Source organism: Oncorhynchus nerka, linkage group LG19, assembly GCF_034236695.1.
Source record: "Oncorhynchus nerka isolate Pitt River linkage group LG19, Oner_Uvic_2.0, whole genome shotgun sequence".
Taxonomy (NCBI): Eukaryota; Metazoa; Chordata; class Actinopteri; order Salmoniformes; family Salmonidae; genus Oncorhynchus; species Oncorhynchus nerka.
The window spans coordinates 22,806,946-22,823,282 of NC_088414.1; the positions used below are offsets into that span (position 1 = coordinate 22,806,946).

At 43.5% G+C, this 16,337-nt stretch overlaps 1 protein-coding gene across 1 annotated transcript in view; it reads left to right on the top strand.

Moving 5' to 3' along the window:
- LOC115101190 (nuclear pore complex protein Nup214-like) overlaps window positions 1-9,682 on the top strand; it is a 55,276-nt gene extending 45,594 nt beyond the window's left edge. Inside the window, 4 exon segments of the mRNA XM_029620482.2 lie at window positions 1,204-1,375; window positions 4,249-4,403; window positions 7,731-7,764; window positions 9,547-9,682. Coding sequence (XP_029476342.2) covers window positions 1,204-1,375; window positions 4,249-4,403; window positions 7,731-7,764; window positions 9,547-9,592 — 407 coding nt within the window. The 3' untranslated portion in view covers window positions 9,593-9,682.
- Window positions 9,683-16,337: the final 6,655 nt, after the last annotated feature.

A 16,337-nucleotide genomic window follows, 5' to 3' on the forward strand; every position in this document is an offset into this window, starting at 1 on the left:
GAAAGACAGGTGGTTGTGGATGAACACTCCACACACGCATCACTTCCTCTTTGGCCCTGTGGCAGCAGCAGATCCACTCCCTGCAACCTCAGCTGCCGCCACTGCTTGCTCCCCAAGGAGAGACTCACTCTGTACTCCTTTATCATCTGAGTTACAGCTACAGTCACATTATCTCTCTCTCTCTGCCAGTACAGCACTAGTGGATCATGGTTAGGCTACATTCCACAATGTAGCATCTTTCCGAGCTAATGAACAGTCTTGGCGTCTACTTGGCTAAAGAAGTCAAAGCATCAATCAATTTAGTCAACGCAGTTATATTTCCTCAATTTAGCAAATAATATAGCATATCTTAGCAATTAGGGTCATAGCGTTCCCCAAAAGTTAGCACCACTGCAGTTTTGTCTTGGCATTTTACTCAGCTAGCTATATAGTGGTAGCATCTACCCCTAAAATCTTCTGGTCATTTTCACAAAGCATCTAAGAATAGGATTGCTATTCATCATCCCTCTTATTCATTACCTGATCATAGATTAGCACTCTTACTCTGAGACGCTTTATTAATACGGAACCTGCGTCTTTTTGGTACTGCTGTCACTTCTATAGCTACTATCACTGGCCAGGGTCCAAGGAATGTAATCCCATTACATTAACCCAATCAATTATTCACTGGGCCGTGCTTGTAGCCAGGCTGTCATTTCAGTGATCCCCTCTGTTTATGACTCTCTTTTCATCCCATAGAATGTGTGGTTGGAAATTGATTCCCATCAAGCCCTCATAGCCGCAATGGTGTGTGTGTTATCCATGTCCATTTATCTATGAGTGAGAAAGCTGTTGTCCCTGAACAGAAATGGAGGTGTTGTAGAGCAGGCAATAATACAATAAAAACTTTATTAATCATGTTGGGGCTGTTCGTTTCAGGGCAACAGCAGGTGTGACATACACATCCATCAAAGTTGAGGAAGAATATAAACATTGCCTGTGTTTGCTTCTATTTTTGAAGTATTTACTTATGTATGGTTAGTATTAGACTGTGGTAAGTGTCCCCTGAGACATTCTGTCCTGCCCGCCCATCTCAACGAATTCAAGAATATTGCTCATATACGTGTCAGCTTTATTCATGTAACCGTCCCGCTCACGTATTGTTATCAAATCAAAGTCAGCCAACTTCCTCTTCCTCACACCCCTCTATCTGTACCCCTTCAGGTGGTTTTGGGAGCGCCCCTGTGTTCGGTAGCCCCCCTGCTTTCGGGGGCTCCCCAGCGTTTGGGGGGTCAGCAGCATTTGGCTCGGCCCCGTCCTTCAGCAGTCCCATGGGCTCCTCAGCCAGCAAGGTGTTTGGAGAGGGCACGGCAGCCGCCAACGTGGGAGGATTCGGGTAAGAAAGACACCCCTCTTAGACATTTATTGGATATGCAGAGTGAGATGTTTTGTATTGTTCTAAAATGACAGTGTAGAAGATCTCAACATTCTTGATAATACTGACCATAAAGGCTGTAGAATGTCTTGCAAAGTTTTTATGCGTTTATTGCTGTATATTGGTTATTGTCTTGGTTTTCTTATGTATATTATGTATAGGGGCGGCAGGTAGCCTATGTGCGGCAGGTAGCCTATGTGCGGCGGGTAGCCTATGTGCGGCGGGTAGCCTATGTGCGGCGGGTAGCCTATGTGCGGCGGGTAGCCTATGTGCGGCGGGTAGCCTATGTGCGGCGGGTAGCCTATGTGCGGCGGGTAGCCTAGGGGCGGCAGGTAGCCTAGGGGCGGCAGGTAGCCTAGGGGTTAGAGCGTTGGCCAGTAACCGAAAGGTTGCTAGTTCGAATCCCCGAGCTGACAAGGTAAAAATCTCTCATTCTGCCCCTAAACAAGGCAGTTAACCCACTGTTCCTAGGCCATCATTGTAAATATGAATTTGTTCTTAACTGACTTCCCTAGTTAAATAAAGGTTAAATAAATAAAAAATATGATTAAGGTTGACAAATTAAAGGAAAGCTATATAGAGACGAGGGGCTTTAGCCATTCCAACTGAGAGCACGCTGACACCTCCTAGCCACTGTTTTCATATTAACACATGGATTTTGTCACCAACACTCCCTGATAAGTAAATAATACCTTGCTAACCCCCAACCTCCTTTCTCAACTTGGGGCATAATACCCTAAACCCTGCTCGGCTACACAGGCACATGAGCTTGACATTTAATTTAGAAAAGTCCACAGTAGATGAGTATTGAAGATTTACTTACTGCATTTACATCAAGTATTTAAGTATTTCTGGTATTTGTTTATCACTATACATCAGGGGATGGAAATCAGTCAGCTATAACCACCCAGACCTCTTGCAGAGTCAACCTTAGCTCTGAATTTGACCTCAACCCTCATTGTACAATTATGGGAGAAAATGGGATTATTCCTTCATCCCCTCCTGCTCAGCTCCCTCTCCCCCTGGAGCAGCCCCTGGCCATGTGCAGGCCTGCTGAGGCATTGGGCACCTCTGCCAAGCCCCAAACCACAGAGGCATGTAGAGCTAGATTATTCCAGATAATCCCACTCTGAGGTCATACTGCCAGCAGATTAAGATGGGCTAGTTCCCCCCTTCTCTCTAGCCTCCCTCTCTCTCTCCCCCTGGAGTTGTTGTATTAGGCACAGGTCTTCTAGAGGGAATTGCCAACTAAACCCCCACCCCTCAATTCTCTACCACACACTCTATACACACACACACACACGCTTTACACCCTCTGCCTCGGGTCCTGTTGGTTGCAGGGAGATGGGAGCTAGCCTTGCCGTGCGTGAACTCATCTCTCTGTTTTTCTTATTCTTCTCCCATTCTCTCACTCCTTTCTCTATTTAAGTTGTCAGGGTTTCATCCTATTGGGCTGTCAGATGGCAGCAGGCCAAGTGGCTTGGTGTTTTCATTCATTCCCTTCCTCCATTCAGTCACACTTATTTTTTATTTTTTTATGTGTTATTATGTCAGGACTCGTGAGGTAATTATTTTTGCAGTCTCTCACTTGTTATCACCCCGTCGTCTTGTTTACAAGGAGAAATATTGATAAAGTTGTTTACGAATGCCGGTCCTAGTTTTGTTTTCCAAACCCCTGCAAATATTTCTTGAAAGATGGTTTCGATGATACAGTATTTCATGACTCCCTACAACCAGTAAATGTCACCCTCCCTATCTTTTTAAAGTGGCTCAATTTAGCAGTTTGCCGTACCTAGTGATGAGGCGATTGACCCAAGGGCGGTAGAGGTGGGCGGGCTGAGCAGAAAAAGATTGTCTCCTGTATTAGGGTCAGAGGTCAGCCTTTATTTCTGTCCAGGGGTCTACCCATGCTGCCTCCAAGATTAAAACCAGCAGAGCAACTGAGCTGGCTGGACGGCCCGGACTATTCTCTACCCCTCTCTCACTATCCCTCTATATTCTCGCTCTCTTCTTTCATGTCTTTATTCGTCTGTCTATTTTTCCTCTTCCCCTCTCTCTCTGTCTCCTCTGACTACTGCAACACACTTATTACATATGCACATAGTATAATATGTCTCTCCTTTACTCGTCCTCATCCCCTCATCTCTCTGCTGATGTTTGATGACTAGTCAAATAATCCTGGTTCGGTTGTGTGACTGGCACTGGTCTTGTCTGTCTCGCTCAGGGCACCTGAAGCCTCTGTCAGAAGTAACTTCCCCTCACACTGTTCTACTACATTTAAACTCAATAAAACATCAAACAAACTCTGCTCCCTGACTGTGTCGTAGCTTCCACACACAGATCCCGGATCAGTAGGGGAAGAGCCGTGGGAGCAATAGCGACTTATTCCATTGTCATTTAAATCAAGGCTTATTGCAATATGCTTTGATGTAATGGGCTCTGATATTATTCCAGGCAAGGCTGTTCCTCTGCATATTTTAGGTTACCTCTCCTCTCTGGGTTAGAATGGTAATGGGTACAGAGTAGAGTGACTGGGGTAGTGTGCTAGACTAGCTGTACTAAACAGTCTACAGACTGGAGGGAGAGGGAGTTAAGGAGCACAGAGCATAGTAATTCGTCCTCTGACTGTATGGTCTCAGGACTGACGTAGACATAGAGTATTATAAAGTGGATGTAAACGGACCAGTGCCTCAATAACGTAAGAAATCAAATGTAGCAATGGTTATTCAACACATTTCCATTAAATGTTTATTAGGCTATTGTTAGACTGTAATATTGAATATTCAGTCTTTTAATGTTTTTAATCTTTTATGTGCATTTCTCTTCCTTCACAGCTTTGCTTCCACTCAACAAAGCACAATGTCATTTGGTGCTCTGGCCAACCAGAGTGCCCCATCATTTGGTAACCTGGCCCAGCAGCAGCAGGGGTCAGGGTTCGGAGCTCCTCAGCCCAGTGGCTTCTCTGGGTTCGGACAGCAGGGAGGAGGAGGTGAGTAGTAATATCTCACCCGTTCAGTTCTTTCAGATCATTGCATGGGAACGCTGCTCCAGATTATCCAGATGCACCCCAAGCCTTAATTGACTCTTCCCTCCCTATTCTTGTGACTAAACTGTATGAAAGGAGTCCAACCCCCAGTTTAGTCATTTCTGCCCCCAGTCTCCTCCCCACTCCCCCAGCCAATACGGAACAAATAAACAAGGTCCTCGTTTGAAGCCTTGCCAGTGAGTCCCTTCCCCTATTCCCCTGAAGTAAAGCCACTGTTTTTTTAATATAACCTTTATTTATCTAGGCAAGTCAGTCAATTCTTATTTACAATGACGGCCTACTTGGGGCAGAACGACAGATCTTTCTTTACCTTGTCAGCTCGGGGATTTGATCCAGCAACCTTTCGGTTACTGGCCCAACGCTCTAACCACTAGGCTACCTGCCGCCCCCTCCTAAGCTTGTTTTAAATAGCAGTCATTTAGCCTAGTGGCTAATGCTATCCCCAGCACTCTGTCTGCTGTGCAGTACAACAGGGCCACAAGATGCAGCACTAGGTTCATTCTAGGCTAGGCTAGCCGTGGGGATGGTGGAATCCCACAAGTGGCTTCCTATTAACGCACATTCCTACTGCGGTCACATGCCGCCATGCAAGTTATCTTTTTTGTTTGTATATGGCAGTTTTCTCAAGATGGGAAGAGGAGGGTGGGAAGAACTCTTTCAGCATCTTACACTGAACGAAAATTTAAATGCAACATGTAAAATGTTGGTCCCATGTTTCATGAGCCAGAAATGTTCAAGAAGTTGATTAAACAGCATAATCATTACACAGGTGCAGAGGCAATAAAAGGCCACTCTAAAATGTGCAGTTTTGTCACACAACACAATGTCACAGATGTCTCACGTTTTGAGGGAGCGTGCATTTGGAATGCTGACTGCAGGAATGTCCACGAGAACTGTTTCCAGAGAATTCTCTACCATAAGCCGCCTCCAACGTTGTTTTAGAGAATTTGACAGTACATCCAACCGGCCTCACAACCGCGGACCACGTGTATGGTTTTGTGTGGGTGAGCAGTTTGCTGATGTCAATGTTGTGAACAGAATGCCCCATGGTGGAGTTATCGCATGGGCAGGCATAATCTACGGACAACGAACACAATTGCATTTTATCGGTTGCAATTTAAATGCAGAGGTACCGTGATGAGATCCTGAGGCCTGTTATGAGGCCCATTTTTTTTGTAAGGTAGAGTACCAGTCAAAAGTTTGGTCACCTACTCATTCAAGGGTTTTTCTTTATTTTTACTATTTTCTACATTGTAGAATAATCGTGAAGACCTCAAAACTATGAAATAATACATATGGAATCATGTAGTAACCAAAAAAGTGTTAAACAAATCTAAATATATTTGAGATTTTAGAGTCTTCAAAGTAGCCACTCTTTGCCTTGATGACTGCTTTGAACACTCTTGGTATTCTCTCAACCAGTCTTGAAGGAGTTCCCACATGCTGAGCACTTGTTGGCTGCTTTTCCTTCACTCTGTGGTCCAACTCATCCCAAACCATCTCAATTGGATTGAAGTCAGGTGATTGTGGAGGCCAGGTCATCTGATGCGGCACTACCATCACTCTCCTTCTTAATCAAATAGCCCTTACACAGCCTGGAGGTGTGTTTTGGGTCATTGTCCTGTTGAAAAACAAATGATAGTCCCACTCAGATTTAACCAGATGGGATGGTATTGCTGCAGAACACTGTGGTAGCCATGCTGGTTAAGTGTACATTTTGAATTCTAAATCAATCACAGACCGTGTCACCAACAAAGCACCCCCATACCATCACACTTCCTCCTCCATGCTTCACGTGGGAACTACACATGCGGAGATCATCCGTTCACCTACTCTGCGTCTCATAAAGACACAGCGGTTGGAACCTAACATCTCAGTTGGACTCATCAGACCAAAGGACAGATTTCCACCGGTCTAATGTCCATTCCTCGTGTTTCTTGGCCCAAGCAAGTCTCTACTTCTTATTGGTGTCCTTTAGTGGTATCTTTGCAGCAATTCGACCATGAAGGCCTGATTCACGCAGTCTCCTCTGAACAGTTGATGTTGAGAAGTGTCTGTTACTTGAACTTTATTTGGGCAGCAATTTCTGAGGCTGGTAACTATAATGAACTTATCCTCTGCAGCAGAGGTAACTCTGGGTCTTCCTTTCCTGTGGCGGTCCTCATGAGAGGCAGTTTCATCATAGCGCTTGATGGTTTTTGTGACCGCACTTGAAGAAACTTTCAAAGTTCTTGAAATGTTCCGAATGGAATGACCTTCATGTCTTAAGGTAATGATGAACGGTCGTTTCTCTTTCCTTATTTGAGCTGTTGTTGCCATAATATGGACATGGTATTTTACCAAATAGTGCTATCTTCTGTATACCAACCCTACCTTGTCACAACGGCTTAATGGCTCAAACGCATTAAGAAGGAAAGAAATTCCACAAATTAACTTTTAACAAGGTACACCTGTTAATTGAAATGCATTCTAGGTGACTACCTCATGAAGCTGGTTGAGTGAATGCCAAGAGTGTGCAATGCTGTCATCAAGGCAAAGGGTGGCTGCTTTGAAAAACCTCAAATATATTTTGATTTTGTTTTTTGGTGAGTACATATGTGTTATTTCATAGTTTTGATGTCTTCACTATTATTCTACAATGTGGAAAATATATAAAAATATAAATCATTGAATGAGTAGGTGTGTCTAAACCTTTGACTGGTACTGTATCTGTGACCAACATGCGTATCTGTATTCCCAATCATGTGAAATTCATAGATTAGGGCCTATTTCAAATCCTGTTAGGTCTAGAGGAACTAGATAAGCAATCCCATTATTATGGTTTGTGTTGGCACCCAAGTGGTTGACTGGCTCTGGAACAGAGGTAATAAGGTGGAAGTAGTAGTAACTCACCCAGGTTTCTCTCTGTGTTATTCAGTCAACATTTTACAGGGTCATTTTAAATAGTCTCTACTGATAATTCTATCTAGATCGAGGATGTTAAACAAATCGGGGGGAGGCAGGCAACTCAATCAAATTTAAAATGACTAAAACCAAATTGAAACTGTAGAAATGATACTGAACCTACATTCATACAGTTTCTTGACTGTGTCCAGCTGGCTAATAATCACTGAAATGAAAGCTAGACAGTCGGAGCACTGAAAATACCCCCCAAAAATGGCACATTTTGACAACAAGGAAATCTAATCATTTTTCAGTGCCCCTGGGGCAAAAAGAGTTTGATCTAAATTCAGTGTGTTTTGTTTTTCTGTGTCTATTTTTTTGTTGCAGGCTTTGGGTCTGCTGGCGGTTTTGGATCAAATCAGTAAGTATCACTCATCTTTGTGTGTGTGTGGATGGGTGTTTGGTGTCTGTTCACATTTGTTGTGTTCATGAGTGTCTTTGCTTGAGTGTATACATTTGTATGTTGAGTGTTTGAACCCTCCCTATACGCACTCGCTTGTGTCTCTGGCAGTAGCGTGTGAAGGAAAAGTGTGACCACAGCCCACTTATAAGAATCTGATGGGCAGCACGAATTCATAACAAGCTGCCCTAATATATCATCCCTCCTTCCCCCCTTTGTCTCTCCTGTACCTTATTCAACCCTCACCATTCTCATCTCTAACACCACTGATCTCCTCACCCTCGAGGCCTCACCCCAGACACTCGCCTACTCGAGCCGCTTCCCCCTCTTTGCTCTCCTTTTCCCCCTATCTCATCTACCGCTCTCCTTTTCCCCCTACCTCTACCTCTTCCCTTTCTCCCTCCTTTCTTTATCTCCTGCCTCATCCCTCCTTTATCTCTGCCCTCTCTCCCATCCTGCCTCCTCCCTCCCTCTCTCTCTCTCTCTCCCTCCCCCTCTCTCTCTCCCTTCCTGCTTCTCACTCTCTCTCCCTTCCTGCCTCCTCCCTCTTCCCCTCCTGCCTCTTCCCTCCCTCTTTCTCTTTCCCCTCCTGCTTCCTCCCCCTCCTTTTGTCTCTGCCCTCCTTTTCCTCCTCCCACTCTCCCATGCCTCCTCTCATTGTGCTGCTGTGTCACATGGCCCCTGTGTATCCCCCAGGGTGCATTGCAGTGGAATGCGATCTGAAGTGCTCAGGAGAGTGTGGCAACACGGCCCAGCTCAGTCATTCACACGCTGTTAGATAAGCTCCTCTGTCTCCCTCTGTTCCGCTTCACCCTCTCCCTCCTCTTCTCTCTGTTCTTGTCTTCTATTGCTTGCTTTCTCTTCCTCGTCCCTCCTTTAACACCCCCATTTCTGACCTTGCTCCCTCCCTCATCCCCCCCTTCTTCCTAATTCTCCTTCTCACTCGCTCCTCTATTCTTCCTCATCCCCTCATCGTACCCATTTTATAATTGTTGATGAGAGCAAAATGCTGCCAAATGCTTTCAGATGGGTCCTCTGTGTATGTTTTAGTTTCATTTGATGCAACTAGAATGTATATGCTTAAAGAAACATGGTTTATATTAATACTCTGACACAAGCAAGCATTGCGTTTTTTTTAAAACAAGTCCTGATGTCATTCTGAATACATTTTCATGAGGCAAAGTGTTTTCATGTAGACAGAATTTACAGTACATAACGGCAGCTATATGTAGTTCTTAAGTCAAATTAATTTCATTCCCCCCTCTGTCCCATAGAAACTGACACCACTCTTCATGTAGCTGCATCCTAGTATGACTCTAACCACCCGGACATATCTCAAGTGCCTCTCATCACTCTTCCTCCTTCTAGTCCCATTCCTACTTTCTTCTCTCCACCTCCCTCAGTTCTCCCCCTCGCCCACCTATCTCAACCCTCTCTCTCCTTCTCTGTTCCACCCATCCATTTACTCCTTCATCTTCCCTTTTTAGTGTGCTATGTGTTGATATGTATCGTGTGCCCTCCAGGACTCCCTCCTCATATATGTTGTATGTCCCTGTGTATACAGTACGTACATCCCTCACAGTACTGTCAGACAGCAGTAGTATTCCTCATAATCATCAGTCAGGGCAAGGCAGGGCCTAGGGGGAAAAGTCCAAACCATCACATAATAAGGTAGCTAACTTTCCAAGCAGAATTTCGTTTTTTTTGTTTTGTTTCTGTCTTCATTGTTTGTTTTTTCTTCAGATCATCTTCTCAAACGTTTGGAGCCGGTCCGGGTTGGAGAAGCTAGTTTTTGTTGTCCCGCCCCGGGCGAGTGCACCCCTGGTGTGTGTGACCAGCAACACTGCTCTCTGCAATCAAGCTCTTTGAGTAGACGACACCTAAAGGGAGAAGGGGGAGGAAGGGTGCGCAGGTTGGGGGTGGAAGGAAGGGGGGTTGAGGTGAGACAGTCCAAACTAGTTGTAAAGTATGTAGACTGATCTCATAGACCATCGTAATAGTCTTACGTCAAGTACATCAGTGGTGACTACCATGTGGAATGTGTATTTGGATGAGTGAATTTACATTTTGTGTGTGTTTTTCAAATCAGAACAGTTGGCTGTAACGCTATAATAGATTTGTTCATCCATATGAACTTTGTTTTCCTCTATAAAATAATTCTGCAGTTCATAATTGAGCCTCGTTCTCACATATTTTGAATCTGGGAAAGTTTTAAACTTTCAATTGAAGTTTTAAGATATCTTATATTACAAGCTTTAGTAGTTCTGATAAGAATCAAGTTCTTAATGTTTCTCAAAACATGTCTTGTCTCACTAAATGGAGTAGGAAATACCATCCTCCGCAACAATAATTCATCATTTACTGACTCCAGGCAAGACTTCGGCAGGTCGTTGATAGAAGTATCAACTCTTGATTGCGTACAATGAACTGCAATATGAGAAAATATTTTGCTTTTTATAATGCCTACTGCTGGTACCCCCATTCCTATAAATATGTATATTTTATACATGGAAAATGGGAAATAAACTTGGCAATTCTCAAATCTGTATCTAATGTAGTCTCTCTTTTTTTGACAACGCACTGAAGATGAGCACTAATTGATCGCCTTTTGTTGTTTTAATGATGACAGCCTCTGGCTATTTTCCTATTGCCTTTGTGTCTGTTTTTTTATTTAACTAGGCAAGTCAGTTAAGAACAAATTCTTATTTACAATGACGGCCTACCGCGGCCACATCCTCCCCTAACCCGAACGACACTGGGCCAATTGTGCCCCACCCTATGGGACTCCCAATCATGGCCTGTTGTGATACAGCCCGGAATCAATCCAGGGTCTGTAGTGATGCCTCTAGCACTGCGATGCAGTGCCTTAGACTGCTGCGCCACTCGGGAGTCTGTCTGTCTGCTTATTAAACAGAAGATTTCATACATGATTAGCTTGCTGTTTAACAATTAGATGTCTTTGGACTAAATACTTTACTGTCTATTGTATCCGTGGGGCAAATTTGTTGCAAATTTGTGGCAGTATCATGTAAATTGATGTATTTAATTGATGTAATTAATTCATCAACCTTGGATTAAGAGTATTTGAATCAGAGAAGAGCTGCTGAAGAGGGTTGTCTCTGGCATTAGCTGGTGAAAAATGAAGTAATTGAATGCAGCATAAGTAAGGTAAGGGAGCTCCAGGTGGGTGGATGTGGAGGAATTCACTGGCCCTGATTAAGTATTAGACATTTGGATGTAAGCCTAAGACATTGCAGGAATGAGTGTATAGTGAAAAGAGGGGTGCTAGTGTTTTGTAGTGGTATCTGGTGTTTGTGGCTGTCACCAGAATGCCATCCATGGTCACCGCAATTGAGAATGTCACCGTCGCTCTGTCCCCTTAACTCTGGCGGGCCTGGCAATGGGGGGAATGTTGCAAGCCCGGACACTCAAGTGATTGGGGAATGTTGCAGTCACAACATGTGACCTAGAGTCCTAGCTTCCCACTGTAACAGTTGAATTTATCCTCCCCTGTTTGCTAGGATATGATTGGTCACACACACTGTGTTCAGGGCAGATAATATTAGAGATGGATAACTGTCAGTGGTATCAGAGGTAGGCAAGACGAGAGAGAGGGAGTTACATTTGTATTGGACTTAAGGATGTTTTCTACCGCTTATCGTTCATACTAATGTACAGTACCAGTCAAGTTTGGAGACACCTACTCATTCCAGGGTTTTGTTTTATTTTGACAATTTTCTACATTGTAGAATAATGGTGAAGACATCAAAACTATGAAATAACACATGGAAACATATATTACCCAAAAAAGTGTTAAACAAATCAAAATATATTTGAGATTCTTCAAAGTAGCCAGCATTTGCCTTGATGAAAGCTTTGCACACTCTTGATATTCTCTCAACCAGCTTCATGAGGTAGTCACCTGGAATGCATTTCAATTAACAGGTGTGCCTTGTTAAAAGTTCATTTGTGGATTTTCTTTCCTTAGTGTGTTTGAGGCAGTCAGTTATGTTATGACAAGGTAGGGGTGGTATACAGAAGATGGTTATATTTGGTAAAAGACCAAGTCCATATTACGGCAAGAACAGATCAAAGAGAAGTGACAGTCCATCATTACTTTAAGACATGAAAGTCAGTCAAACATTTAAAGAACTTTGAAAGTTTGTTCAAGTGCATCCGCAAAAACCATCAAGCGCTATGATGAAACTGGCTCTCATGAAGCCCGCGACAGGAAAGGAAGATCCAGAGTTATCTCTGCTTCAGAGGATAGGTTCATTAGAGTTACCAGCCTCAGAAATTGCAGCCCAAATAAATGCTTCACAGAGTTCAAGTAACAAACACATCTCAACATCAACTGTTCAGAGGAGACTGCGTGAATCAGGCCTTCATGGTCGAATTGCTGCAAAGATACCACTAAAGGACACCAATAAGAAGTAGAGACTTGCTTTGGCCAAGAAACACGAGGAATGGACATTAGACATTTTTGGACATTAGACATTTTTGGTTCCAGCCGTCTGGTCTTTGTGAGACGCAGAGTAGGTGAACGGATTATCTCCGCATGTGTGGTTTCCACCGTGAAGCATGGAAGAGGAAGTGTGATGGTGTGGGGTTGCTTTGCTGGGGACACTGTCTGATTTATTTACAATTTTAAAGGCACACTTAACCAGCATGGCTACCACAGCATTTCAACTGGACAATGACCCGACACACCTCCAGGCTGTGTAAGGGTTATTTGACCAAGAAAGAGAGTGATGGAGTGCTGCATCAGATGACCTGGCCTCCACAGTCACCCGACCTCAACCCAATTGAGATGGTTTGGGATGAGTTGGACTACAAATTGAAGGAAAAGCAGCCAACAAGTGCTCAGCATATTTGGGATCTCCTTCAAAACTGTTGGAAAAGCATTCCAGGTGAAGCTGGTTCAGAGAACGCCATGAGTGTGCAAAACTGTTATCAAGGCAAAGGGTGGCTACTTTGAAGAATATAAAATATATTTTGATTTGTTTACCACTTATTCTTACTACATGATTCCATATTTGTTATTTCATAGTATTGATATCTTCACTATTATTCTACAAATAGTAAAGATAAAGAAAAACTTTTGAATGAGTAGGTGTGTCTACACTTTTAACTGTATGTTTTGCTGTTATTGCCCAAGGTGAGGTGTGTTTGTGTGGTGTGTGAAATGTCAGTCATAGGTATACGTATGTGGAATATCTGCTCCGTTTCAATATCTCACTTGGCAATTTATTATAAATTTTGCTACACATGCTTCAGCACAGTATCCACCCTCCTTCCCACAATTGACTTATTTGAACAGATCAAGAACAGTCTACTTTGTGTTGTGGATTTGCTGCTGCTGTGCAACGCTGATACGTACTCAGTGTCCTGTGGTGCTCAACAATGACAACTCCCAGACTGCAGCACTGCCTTCTCTCTCGTCCTTTTCTCTCCCTCTGTCGTTGCTCTGACAGAGAGCGGGAGAGTATAGCAGTCATACAAGCACCCGTGGGGACAGCAGCTGTTTTTGAGGAATTCAGATAAAAACAACCACTCGGTCGGTTTCTCTCTCCCTCTTTTTACAGAGGGATGATTGGCATTGTTCACGCTCTCGCTGCTTCATCGGTCCAGCCTTTTCTGCTCGCTGGCTTGTCTACAAGCCGGCAGAGTGTGTAATGCAATAAGCCTACCCAGTGTTGGATGCGGAGCTGATTTCTGGGGGGTCAACCTATGTTGATGTACCCAGAGACCTACAGTTAAAGTCGTAAGCTTACATACACTTAGGTCATTAGAAGTCATTAGAACTCATTTTTCAATCACTCCACAAATTTCTTGTTAACAAACTATAGTTTTGGCAAGTCGGTTAGGACATCTACTTTGTGCATGACACAAGTAATTTTTCCAACAATTGTTTACAGACAGATTATTTCACTTATAATTCCCTGTATCACAATTCCAGTGGGTCAGAAGTTTACATAACACTAAGTTGACTGTGCTTTTAAACAGCTTGGAAAATTCCAGAAAATTATGTCATGGCTTTAGAAGCTTCTGATAGGCTAATTGACATCATTTGAGTCGATTGGAGGTGTACCTGTGGATGTATTTCAAGGCCTACCTTCAAACTCAGTGCCTCTTTGCTTGACATCATTGGAAAATCAAAAGAAATCATCCAAAACCTCAGAAAAACAATTGTAGACTTCTTCAAGTCTGGTTCATCTTTGGGAGCAATTTCCAAATGACTGAAGGTACCACGTTCATCTGTACAAACAATAGTACGCAAGTATAAACACCATGGGACCACACAGCAGTCATTCTGCTCAGGAAGGAGATGTGTTCTGTCTCCTAGAGATGAACATACTTTGGTGTGAAAAGTGCAAATCAATCCAAGAACAACAGCAAATGACCTTGTGAAGATGCTGGAGGAAACATGTACAACGTATCTATATCCACAGTAAAATGAGTCCTGTATCAACATAACCTGAAAGGCTGCTCAGCAAGGAAGAAGCCACTGCTCCAAAACCGCCATAAAAAGCCAGACTAGGGTTTGCAACTGCACATGGGGACAAATATCATACCTTTTGGAGAAATGTCCTCTGGTCTGATGAAACAAAAATAGAATAGAATAGATCGTTTGAAGCAAAAAGGGGGAGGCTTGCAAGCCGAAGAACACCATCCCAACCGTGAAGTACGGGGGTGGCAGCATCATGTTGTGGTGGGGATTTGCTGCAGGAGGGACTGGTGTACTTCACAAACTAGATGGCATCATGAGGAAGGAAAATTATGTGGATATATGGAAGCAACATCTCAAGACATCAGTCAGGAAGTTTAAGCTTGGTTGCAAATGGGTCTTCCAAATGGACAGTGACCCCAAGCATACTTCCAAAGTTGTGGCAAAATGGCAACAAATGGCAACAAAGTCGAGGTATTGGAGTGGCCATCACAAAGCCCTGACCTCAATCCTATAGAAAATTTGTGGGCAGAACTGAAAAAGCGTCTGCGAGCAAGGAGGCCTCCAAACCTGACTCAGTTACACTAGCTCTGTCAGAAGGAATGGGCCAAAATTCACCCAATTTGTGGAACGATACCTGAAATGTTTGACTCAAGTAAAACAATTTAAAGGCAATGCTACCAAATACTAATTATGTGTATTTGAACTTCTGACCCATTGGGAATGTGATGAAAGAAATAAAAGCTGAAATAAATCATTCTCTCCTCTTATTCTGACATTTCACATTCTTAAAATAAAGTGGCGATCCTAAAACAGGATTTGTCAGGAATGTCAGGAATTGTAAATGTGAGGAATTGTGAAAAACTGAGTTTAAATGTATTTAGTTAAGGTGTATGTAAACTTCCGACTTCAACTATATGTAGCTAGCTTTTAGAGGTATGGTACCTGTCCTGTTTTTTCGTCAGATTTATGCCACTTTTATGTTATGGGAAAGTTATTGGCTTTAAATGGAAGGTTTGGTCGCCTGTTGTCACTGGCTAATAGAGCTTACTTGCTTTTCAACTCGTTCATCCTAGGAGAATTGGATTTGATTGTCTTCAAATCCCCAGTGACTCATTTAGCAACAGAGGCATGGGTGCCAGTGAGGGTAGCATTTGATAACCTTGGTAAAAAATATCCCTTTCTCCCCACCACACAGATTGGACAGGGAGAGAGGTAAACAGATGTTTTAAAGTCTGATTTGGAGAGTGTAGTCAGTAATCACTATGGTCTAGCTTTGTGGCTGGCAGCTTATTTTATTATGTAATGGGACGCAAGCAAGCGAGAGCACACCGGAGACTCCAAATTCAAGATCAGTGAGAGGTTTGCAAATTCGCACATCAAACAGTGATTGCGTTCTTATTGCCTGATATACAGTGGCATTAGAGGTGTAGTTAGATGTGTGTGTGTGTGTGTGCGCCATCTCCCAGCTGCCCAGTGCTATCCCAACAATACCATGTCATGCCAAGTGCATGTAGCCAATGTTCCCTTCACGTGGTCAGAGGTTTTGAAATACTGCTCGCTCTCTGTGTGTGTGTGATAGATAGATAGTTGACCCTACTCCCAGTCTCTATTGCCTTGTCTGATTGGACAGTAAGGGTGCAGGAATCAGTCTGTGTGCCCTCTAGGGCTTTTACAGTAATTACATGCAGACATTTTGTATTTGATTGCCGTCTGTGTGAGGGCGCGCCAGTGAAATCAGCCATGCGACCCTGACTTTAACATCACATCAGCCAGCCAGTTATCTGATGGAGCCACAATCCACTAACTGAGGAGAGAGGAAATAACCTTCCATATCTTAGGTTGTGTGCTGTCAGTGTTTCTGTGTGGATGTATAGATTTACCTCAGCCGAGATAAGAGTGCCGCAGGCAGACATCGTAAATGAAATGAATTACAATTAGTGTCCACGCTCATCACTGATACCGGGAGAAGGCCGCTATTATTTAAGAGGCTCTCGGTCTTTGCGCTGTTAGCGGAGGCTAGGTATTCATGCCCGGAGTGGAAACACTCTTTACTGTAAAAACAACCTTCTCTCTCTTTATACTC